Source organism: Danio rerio, chromosome 3 (genome assembly GCF_052040795.2).
Source record: "Danio rerio strain M-AB ecotype USA chromosome 3, GRCz13ab, whole genome shotgun sequence".
Taxonomy (NCBI): Eukaryota; Metazoa; Chordata; class Actinopteri; order Cypriniformes; family Danionidae; genus Danio; species Danio rerio.
In genome coordinates this window covers 8,795,863-8,807,500 of record NC_141023.1, presented here as the reverse complement: position 1 = coordinate 8,807,500, position 11,638 = coordinate 8,795,863, and the positions used below count along the sequence as shown (strand labels likewise).

Here is an 11,638-nt window from a genome sequence, read left to right as displayed (position 1 = left end):
GTTATTAGCCGAGCAGTGTGTCATGAAGAGTGTGTGTGCGAGTGCGCGTGTATTTTTGTGACACAAATCTATATAATGACACAGGTATCACAAAAAGGAGGTGAAATACGAGGACATTGCTGACGTCTTTATTTCTCAAAAGCTTCTAAATCACACGGGATGAGTTTATTTCAGAGAGTAAAGCTGCACACAGTCTCCTGTGATGGTTGGGTTTAGGGGTAGGGTGAGGTGAAGGCAATACAATATAAAGTTTGGACAGTAAAGAATGAATGGAAATCTATGTAATGTACCCACTTTTCACAAAAACAAACAAATGTGAGTGTGTGTGTGTGTGTGTGTGTGTGTGTGTGTGTGTGTGTGTGTGTGTGTGTGTGTGTGTGTGTGTGTGTGTGTGTGTGTGTGTGTGTGTGTGTTTATAGAGTGCTTTGAGATAGAGAGAGAGAGAGAGAGAGATTTTTGATTTTTACAAAAACTTTATAACATTAAAACAGACACAATATTACTATAAATTAGTCAATTCAATTTACATCAAAGAAAAACTATACATTTCAAATAAGTGTAAAAACAACATTGTTTTCATCTACGCAACACAAAGCATTATTATAGCACCAAATATTTTCGAAAGTTTCCAAATCATCCGTTTGTATATAGTAACTAAAATCAGTTAAGGGTGCTTTCACACCTACACTTTTGTTTCGGAACCTGTCTCGTTTGCCCAGTTAGCGCGGTTTGATTGGCATATGTGAACAGGGCAATCGCACTCTGTTCCGCGCCAAAGTAATCCCTCCGAGATCGCTTGAATGAGGTGGTCTCGGCTCGATTGAAACGAACCCTGGAGCGGTTCGATTGAAGTGAGAAAGCGATCCGATCCGAGCGCGGTTATATCACAGTGCTTTATGGATATGTAATAGGCATACGGCTATATGAAGAGAGATTTATGAGTATGGCGGGAAGTTTCCAGAGTCTCCGGATGCCCGCAAACGAGTGATGATCTCCCGGTAATCTCGCGTCTCCCTCCCGGTCCTCAAATAGGCATCGTTGCGCACCCTTCTCACCCCTCCCCACCGCATCTCAGACACGTCACGCGCGCACCCTGTCAATCACCACCAAACCACCATCTCTCCTGACAGCTTAGCGGGATGCTGCAAAATAAACCCTGACACTCTGACCAATGTGAGGAGAGTTTACTCGCACGTGACTTGTTTTAGCTCTTTTGGTCCGATTAGAAACTTTGCTGTGTGAAAGCGAACCGCTCCAAGAGCAAAGAGCAACAATGTAACAATTGTAATCTCTGTTTCGGAACAACTGAATCGATTCACAGGTGTGAAAGCACCCTAAGACTCTTGCTTGTATCATGCTTGAAAAAACAATTACTACATTATGTTGTGTGCTATTTTCAATTTTCCTCCTTCTGCTCACATACACTGCCATTTTTGCTTGTCCTAGTATAAAGTTCAATAATTGACAAGAAAATCTCTTACTCCTTACATATTTAAAACCGAAGATGAATGTTTCAACCGAGCAAGTCTCACAACATCTAGCAAAAACACTTTGCAATAACTTAAACAATGGACCCAATCTAACACATTTCACAAAGACATGAAAAATGGTTTCTCTTTCATTGCAAAAAGGACATAGCGGACTAATTTCAGGATTTAAAATTGAAATGAAAGAGTTTACAGCAATAGCCCCATGAAGGACTCTCCATTGCAAATCTCCAACTTTTTTCATTAATGGTAGAGAGAGAGAGAGAGAGAGAGAGAGAGAGAGAGAGAGAGAGAGAGAGAGAGAGTGAGAGAGTGAGAGTGAGAGAGAGTATGCGGATGATCTGCTGCTTCTGTCTCCTCATGAAGAGGGTCTTCACCACAGTCTCTCCATCTTGGAGGAGTTCAGCACAGACTGGGCATTGCCCATTAACATGCAGAAGTCCAAGATCATGATCTTCTGTAAAAAACCTCGTCTGGCTGATAAAAAAAGACACACTTTTAAAATCAGAGGAACAATTCTTGACCACGTCACCTCTTATAGTTATTTGGGTCTGACAATCACAGCTTCTGGACACTTCAGTCAAGCTCTAAAAGACTTGACCGCTAAGGCACGCAGGGCTTTTTATTGTATTAAAAAAAACCTTTTTAAGTTTAACCCACCCATTAAACTTTTGAGAGAGAGAGAACGAGTGCATATGTGTTTGTGTACGTGTGTGTGGACATTTGCCAGTTCCTGTTCAATGACTCTGAAATCAGTCCACAGTTGAGCTTCAAATCCTTCAGTAATCAACACACACACACACACACACACGCACACGCACAGTTTGTTTGACGTCTTTAGTAAATCAGTCACTCATTCATTTTCAGTTACAGTACAACTGAACTGTACTGTACTGTATGTGTGTGAGGAAATACACAGAATTATTTGTAGCATTAAAGCGTGTGATGAATGCATATTTAAAGCGCATCATGTTGTGATCTACTACAGATATTTATTGTATTTTTTGTCAATATTAATGTTTATAGATAAATATACAAAAATATGACCCTTTTGTGTTTAAATAAAATAATAATTCAGCCTGAAAAGCTTAGAGTATGTTTGTTGTGTGTTTTAAAGTAAAAAGCCTGATCTAATATAACTCGTGTTTGTTTGTTTGTTTTTATTATTGTTTTTATTTTATGTGTATCATTCTGAAGCTGACCATATATGACATCATACAAAAACATTAATATTATTTACTCTTGTTTGGTATTGTTCTGTAATGTTATGCAGTGTTGTGTTTATCACATAGATCAGTATTTTAGGAAAGTTCAGTGATATTTTTGTGATGTTTTTTGTATGTGGATGTCGGTATAGAAGATAAGTTATGTTTATGTGCCCTCTCGTGGTCAAACATTGATATAACAACTCAATATCTGATGCTATATTGCTGGTTAATATATTAATTGAAGTTTTTAAGGGATTTCCAATCCTAAAACAACAACAACATCAACAACACAATAATAATAACAACAACAATAATGATAATAATAATAATACCAATAATAATAATAATAATAATAATAATAATAATAATACCTAGCATACCAATAATAATAAAATTATAATAAAATAATAATAATAGCAATACTAATAATAGTAATAAAAATAATAATAATAATAATAGTAATACTAATACTAATAATAATATAAAAAATAACAATAGTAAATAATATTAATAATACCAATAATAATAATAATAAGAAAAATAATAGCAAAATAAAATAATAATAGTAGTACAAATACTTCTAATACTAATAATAATAATACCAATGATAATAATAATATTAATACCAAAAATAATAATAATAATAATAATAATAATAATAATAAAAACAACAACAACAATAATAATAATAATAATAATAATAGCAATAATAATTTAAAAAATAATAATAAATTTAATAATAACACCAGTAATATCAATAATAATAATAATCCCAATAATAATAATAATAATAATAATAATAATAATAATAATAATAATAATAATGATACCAATAATACCAATAATAATAATAATCAATATAATAATAATACCAATAATAATAATAATAATAGGAAGAATAACAATAATACCAATAATAATAAAAAAAATAATAATAATATGTTGTTGCTGTTGTAGTAATAATAATAATAACAAATAATTATAACCATAACCAATAATAATAAATAATAATATTATTGTGTTGTTGTTGTTATAATAATAAAAATAATAATGTTAAAAGTGTGTTGCTGGTATAATAATAATAACAACAACAACGATAATAATGTGTTGCTGTTATAATAGTAATAATAATAATGTTGTTGTTGTTGTTATAATAAATAAAAATAATAATATTAATAGTGTGTTGTTGTTATATAATAATAAAAAATAATAAAAATAAATAACAATTACTATCGTGTGTTGTTGTTGTTTCTATTTGAAGAGTAAATATTATTTATTTATTTAATATTTATTTAATAATTAAATGATAATAATAATAGTAGTGATTTTTCTGTCTGTTCTGTGCTCCAGGTTTTCCGGCTCTCTCATGTTGCTTAAGTAAAAAAAAAAAAAAAAAAGAAATGCTTGATGATTTTAAGTTATCTTATTATCAGAAATGTTTCATAATGCATGAACAGATTTTAGAGTCAATATTATCATTGTGATGGGATTTTTCTGTCTATCCTGTGTCCCAGGTTTGCCGGCGTCTCGTGATACCCCCAGTCCCATTGACCCAGACTCCATCCAGGTGCCGCTGGCATATGAGCCGGACCCTGCAGACCTCGCCCTCTCCAGCGTCCCAGGACAGGAGATCTTCGACCCGCGCAAACGCAAGTTCAGCGCAGAGGAGCTCAAGCCACAGCCTATGATCAAGAAGGCACGCAAGGTCTTCATTCCAGAGGACTTAAAGGTAAAATGATCACACTCACACGAGGGCATTTCAGTCTGTGTTCATTACCAGGATTTTAGCCATTTTAATTTAATTTCAATTTATTTTTATTTTATTTTGTACAAATAATAATAATAATAATAATAATAATTATTATTATTATTGCTGTTAATATTAATATTATTATTATTATTATTATTATTATTATTATTATTATTATTATTATTATTATTATTATTATTATTCAAAAAAAAAAACTGGGTCATTTATTTATTCATGCCATTATTGTTGTTGTTGTTGTTTTTATGTTTCACAAATATTTAGAAATATAAGTGTTTTTGTTTTGTCAAATAATCCCTGTATATCCATTTTGTCTATTAAAATTAATATTTACCTGTTTTCTATGTTATATGTAAATATCTATTGGAGGAGACATTTGAGTTCTTTTTATGTATTATTATTTATTGTTATTATTATTGTTGTTGTTGTTGATGTTGTTATATTTTGTAAATATTTAGGGAGAGAGACACAAATTTTATTATTATTATTATTATTATTAAAATTATCACTATTTTTAATGTAGTTATTACACAAATATTCAGTAATTAAACAACACATTTTCTAGTTTGTTTTATTTTGCAACTGCCATTATTATTAATATCTGTATATACCATTTATTAATAAATTATATACCATTATTTTTCCCAGTTGTTATTATTATTATTATTATATTTTTTCACCATATATTTGGGGTTATATATTACTATTATTAGGTTTCAGAATTTTTTGGGGTTATTTATTTATATATTTATTTATTTATTTATTTATTTATTATTATTATTACTATTATTATTTTTATTATTATTATTATGATCATTATTATTATTAATTATAACAAAATGAGCAGAATTATTTATGTTATTATTTTTCACAAATATTCAGAAAATGTTTGCTATTGTCATTAATATTAATATCTGTAAGTCCTTTTTTTGTTTTCAAATTTATATTTACCTTTTTTCTGTAGTCTATAATTATTTGAAGAAATAGTTTGAACTCTTTTTATAAATTTGCAATTATTATTATTAATAACTGGCAAATTACAAAATCATAACTTCTTAACAGTTTGATACTGTATGTATAGATATGTAAATCTATATTTACTCAAATATGAAGCACGTCACTAGTGATGCAAATTTCACGCGGCATCGCAAAATAGCAATAATTCAAAACAGGACTGAGAAAGTTCCAAGCATCAGAATGATAAATATTGTCGGCGCAATAGCCTAGTGGTTAGCGAACTGACATAGTGCGGTAGCACTTCAGTGCGTCCCGAGTTCAAATCCCAACTGGGGGACATTTCCCGACTCTACCCTCTCCTCTCTCTCCCACTTCGCTTCTTGTCTCAATACTGTCCTATCTAAAAAAAGGCAAAAATTAATCTTAAAAAAAAAAAAACGCAAGTGACAGAAGGTGGGTGGAGCCTCTAGAAGTAGGGGGAGGAGCTAAAAAATTCTAAACCCTATAAACATTCTAAACCCAAAAACTATAAAACATTGTGGCGGCACGGTGGCTCAGTGGTTAGAGCTGTGGTTCAAGTCCCAGCTATGTCAGCTGGCATTTCTGTGTGGAGTTTGCATGTTCTCCCCGTGTTGGTGTGGGTCACCCCAACAGTCCAAACACATGCGCTATAGAAGAATTGAATAAGCTTAATTGTCCATAGTGTATGTGTGTGAATGAGAGTGTATGGGTGTTTCCCTATACTGGGTTACAGCTGGAAGGGCATCCCTGATGACTAAGCCAGTGGTCTCAAACTCAGTTCCTGGAGGGCCGCAGCTCTGCACAGTTTAGCTACAGCCACCTCCAACGCACACCTATTTAATAGTCTCTAGTAGTCTGGAACACCTTGATTTGTTGGATCAGCTGTGTTTGATTAAGGCTGGAGCAAAGCTGTGCAGATGTGCGGCCTCCAGGAATCCAGTTTGAGACCTATGGACTAAGCTAGAGGTCACCAATCTCGGTCCTGGACGGCCGGTGTCCATGCAGGGTTTAGCTCCAATTTGCCTCAACACACCTGCCTGGGTATTTCAAGTATACATAGTAAGACCTTGATTAGCTTGTTCAGGAGTGTTTGATTAGGGTTGGAGCTAAAATCTGCAGGACACCGGCCCTCCAGGATCAAATTTGGTGACCCCTGAACTAAGCCGAAGGAAAATAAATGAATGCATTCTAAACCGAATAGCAAGAATGAACGGTTTTTCTGACTCTGTTCCCCCTCTCTCTCTCTCAGGATGACAGATACTGGGCACGACGCAGAAAGAACAACATCGCGGCCAAGCGTTCGCGGGACGCCCGGCGGCTGAAAGAGAACCAGATCGCCATCCGTGCCGGATTCCTGGAGAAGGAGAACGCGGCGCTGCGAGCGGAGGTGGCCGACCTGCGCAAGGAACTGGGCCGCTGCAAGAACGTTCTGGCCAAATACGAGGCGCGACACGGCCCTCTGTGAGGCCCCTCCCATTCCCACAGAAAAACCCACATCCACAAAGCCCCGCCCACCGACTCCACCCCCAGGGACTTCTGCGTGGCCCTTTAAGAGGCGCCAAAATCTTTTCATTGTAAATCAGTGTCTGTCTTTTTCTTCTTTGTAGTTTCTCGAATTTCGCCATTTTATTCCTTCAACGACGGATCGTTTATTTGGAAATGATTCAACATGGTTTTCTGGAGTGTTTTATACACTGACTGATGAATATTTCCTGTCAATCATCCACTCAGCTCCTCCCCCTCCTACCAGAGGCTCCACCCACCTCCAGTTGCTTACGCTTTCTTTCTTCGTTTGTTTGTTTGTTGTGTATGTTAATATGTTTCAGTTGAATAGCTGTAAAGCACCGACACCTTTCGTTCAGTACACAAATGTTCGTCGTCCGATTATATTTTTGACTTCATCATTACTTGTGAACCAACACCAGCGTAAACATTTTTTGACGTCTTTCCTTTGGTTGTCCACGGAGCAATAATCTCTTCAGAGGGCGAAACACATGAAATGTAAGCTAAGATTCGTCTGTTTTCATTGCCGCCATTTCCTGTTGTCGTGTGGAAACTTTTCCCTCCAAAACTCATCGAATCCTCTGTCGCTCAAACTCCCTGCACTAATGCGTGTTTCACAATCTGATCTGGTGCAATGTTTCTACCTACACTATAATCTGCCTGATATATATAAATATATTTATGGACTCTTTTTGTTTGTTTTTCTTTGAACGGAAGAATCTTTTGTTTGTTTTTCAGAAATCTTCAGCTGTTAATTACTACTATTGTTATAGCTGTTCTTATTGTTATGGCTGTATAGTCATTTCTTTCTCCTGATCGTTCCTGATTTGTTTATTGGATATTTCAGCATGACTTGTTTTTTCCGAGTTGCGACCTCAATTAATTGTTTTTTTTTTTTTTTAGGAACGGATGATTCTTATATCCTCTTCTCATTTTTATAGTTTTTTTTTATTTTAATCCAGAGCATGTTTTAGAAATTTTGTTCATTTTCAAGTCAGTACAAAAAGATATTTGTAGTGATTTTTTTTCCTCTTTTGTTTTGTAGCTTGGCGTGCGTGTTGGCTGTTTGACTGTAATGAATGTGTTTTAAGAGGTTCGTTGAGCAGGACAGTGTTGTCTCGAATACTGTGGTTGAACCCCAATCAGTTTGTTTACTGCAGACCAAAAGATACAGCACAGATATATTGATAAAACAGAGTTTTAATGTTTATATCTCTATCTATATATAAATGAAAACTATAAGTTGCTATTTTGTACAGTATTTTTCCTATATAATAGTCTATACGGTAAAAAACATAGATATGTATATATATATATATATATATATATATATATATATATATATATATATATATATATATATATATATATATATGAGCAATATCACACAAGTAGTGCAATATGGCTGTATATCGGCACTGGTAGAAGGCGAGCAATGGCTCAAGGCCACAGGCCGAGTGCCTTAGTGTTCCACCAGTGCCGATATACAGCCACATCCCACTGCTACTCGTGTAATATTGCGTTTATACAACAGTTTGATGGCACAATCGTGTATATAAAAAAGAAACACAAACAACTGGAGAATCTCTAAAAAAAAAAACTGTATGAGGAACTACTTTCTTCCACCATTCATTCACGTCTGCAGCTGCCAACAGAACAGCAGAAGCCGTTGCTTAACAACCTCTTTAGAGCTTGTATTTTTATGATTCTCTAGCGTAATGTCTAAAATGATGACAAAAAAGGTCATTTTGCTCGCATTTAAAGATTATAAGGCTGAATGGCATGAAATGGCATCAGTCTACAGAGATATAACAATAATTATCTCCAAAAAAACCCATAGCAAACACTGCCAGATTACAGTGGTATAAATACAGCACTTCAGCATACAATAGAGAGAGGTCGACTAAGAATGTAACTTACGTGATTCATAATGATTTGATCAGCTGAAATTTAAATACGAAATGAAGCCGCTGAGTTTTTCTCCCATAAGGACCTATTATGCTATGTCTCTGTCGCCATCTTGTGGCGCAACCATCTTTGCTCTGCTCAATATGACAGGCGGATGGCCGTCGACATGCTGAATCTGTGAAATGATATTTAAAATAGGCTCTGCACTTATAAATAAACTGCATAGTTGCAAGTTAAACAACTACATTCTCATCTAAAAAGCCTCAAAAGTACATGATGTTGTCCAACAGCTGCAATATTTGTCAAACTGAAAATGTTTGATGTCACTCTATTTAGGCGGAGTAATACACAAGGGTGAAGAGGCTGTACAAGTGCTGATATTGCAGAATATCACACAGCTATCAGCCAATCAGATTCAAAAAACACACAGAACTGTTGTGTGTATGTATATATATATATATATATGTGTGTATGTATATATATATATATATATATATATATATATATATATATATATATATATATATATATATATATATATATATATATATATATATATATAAATTTAAGTATGTGGATTGTAATAAATATATTGTGGCTGAAATAAAAAATTTTCAACATCACAGATACAACATATATATTTCAAATAAAACATGTATATATATATATATATATATATATATATATATATATATATATATATATATATATATATATATATATATATATTTTTTTTTTTTTTTTTTTTTTTTTTTTTTTTTGTTTTTTACCGTATGGAACTGTCTGAATATTTTCAAGGCACAACAAATCCAGAGAAAAAATCTACGAGAGCATATATCAATATATCTATTCCTCAGAGCTAATGTTTTGATATTATGAAGTATATAACAGGGAGTAAAGAAAAGCAAATCCCTCAATCATGTCCTGTATTTTGGGCATTAAGACCCTTTGCACCCTCGTATTCAAATAGCCTTTAGTATTCTGTCTCAGGGAACGCTAGCGTCCGGACCTCACACCATAACTCGCTGAAAATAAAAGTATATATATATTTTTTTTTTCGTTTTCTATACATCAATAGTCTTATAGGAAGCAGTTGTTCAGAATAACTCTTGATGATGTATCTACAGTATTGCTATTGGTTCTTTGAATGGAAATCTAAAGGCTATGCTTTTTAGTCTCTATAACCTTTGAGTCACAGCAGCGGAGTGTTGATATTGAATGTTTTTAGCGCGGCAGCTCTGAGAGCTCGAATGTCAAAAGTCTTGTCGTCACTGGGTACGTTCAGACTAGTATACTACTATTGCTAGCACATGAAAATAGTAAGCTAATATGACTTTCTGAAACATACCGAGTTTTGCTGGTAAAGTCACAGGCTGCCCTCTAGTTTAGGCCAAAGTTGAGATGTGCACAGGTTTTGTATTGTTTAGGATTAATGGGGGCAGAAATGTGTGTGTTTATTTCTGTTATCGTTTCTTTTGTTTTCCCTTTATTGTCTCTGTGGTATAAATGCAGATGTGAGACGCGTGTAAAAAGCCCTGTGTAGACTGTTTCTTTCTGTACAAAACTGAAATAAATCCAGGATTAAGCCAAACTGTTTCTTGTCAGTACATACATTGGGGTCAACAGTGTTTTTTTATTTTCTAAGTACTGGATAATGTTCCTCTAGGCTGTTGTCTTTACAGAATAAATCCCAACAGGTTTAAGAGGAGTATGATTGACCAATCAAAATCAAGTATTCCAGATAACCACGTAATAAATATTGCTAAGTGCACTTTTAAAAATATTTATCTGTCTGAATTTATGTATTGAATCATCTATTAAAAAGGAATGAGAGTTTATATATTACAGAGTAAAGTGGTTGCGTTAAAATTATTAAAGTCTGTAGGGCTGCGTCCGAAACCGCCTACGTACTACGTAAGCCTACGTACTACTACGTACTACATCCACCATTTTGTCATGGTCACTTGACGTACCTGCGTCAGTTGCGTCGCTTCACTTCCATTCATGAATTCTCTCACGGGGCATTATCCGCTTGTTAAGTGGTGACGTGTTGGTGACGTATGTAATACTGTTTCCGGGTCCAAGCCGCCATTCATTTGAGTGGAGAAATCATTTGTTTATGATCACGTTTTATTCCTGTCACACATTAAAGTTAATTTTATATAAAGTCTTAGTGTACACAACAATCTCTGGGTTTGCTTCATAACAAGTACCAAAATTTTTAACAATTTATATAAAAAAAAAATAATCACTTTCTGACCATTGGATATTAGGCATGGACATATATACTGCGATCGTGATTTTGGAAAGCCTAAAATTGCTTTGTAAACGTTTATAATTGCCATTTCATGAGTTTCCCCATTCAGTTGAAAAGAGCGCTTGGACCCGGAAGCCGCTTCGCGTGACGTCACACTTAACAAGGATAGCGCAGCGTGCATGGGATGCGCACTCCAGAATCTCGCCGGAAGTAGTAAGTCATCTGGATACTTTCAAATTCTATGAATTCAGACATACTACTCGGCTCGCATACTGATTTTAGTGTACTGTATAGTATGGAAGTATGCGGTTTCGGATGCAGCCTAGGAAAAGTTTTATTGTTATTTTTAATGTAAATAATTAATGAGTTCATTCACTCATTTTTCTTTGACGTAGTCCCTAGTAAAATAATAAAATAGTCTCTCTTACCGTTAGTTTGCTATGAGGGAATGATGCGCAAAAAGAAAGCCCCTCCCCCTACTCAATATTTGTTTTCGTTTGTTCAATTTGTTGATATGTTATTAATGTTT

At 34.1% G+C, this 11,638-nt stretch overlaps 1 protein-coding gene across 1 annotated transcript in view; it reads left to right on the top strand.

The window, feature by feature from the left end:
* Positions 1-7,635, top strand: part of hlfa (HLF transcription factor, PAR bZIP family member a) — a 30,966-nt gene extending 23,331 nt beyond the window's left edge. The window contains 2 exon segments of the mRNA NM_001077334.2: positions 4,210-4,424; positions 6,691-7,635. Coding sequence (NP_001070802.1) covers positions 4,210-4,424; positions 6,691-6,906 — 431 coding nt within the window. The 3' untranslated portion in view covers positions 6,907-7,635.
* Positions 7,636-11,638: the final 4,003 nt, after the last annotated feature.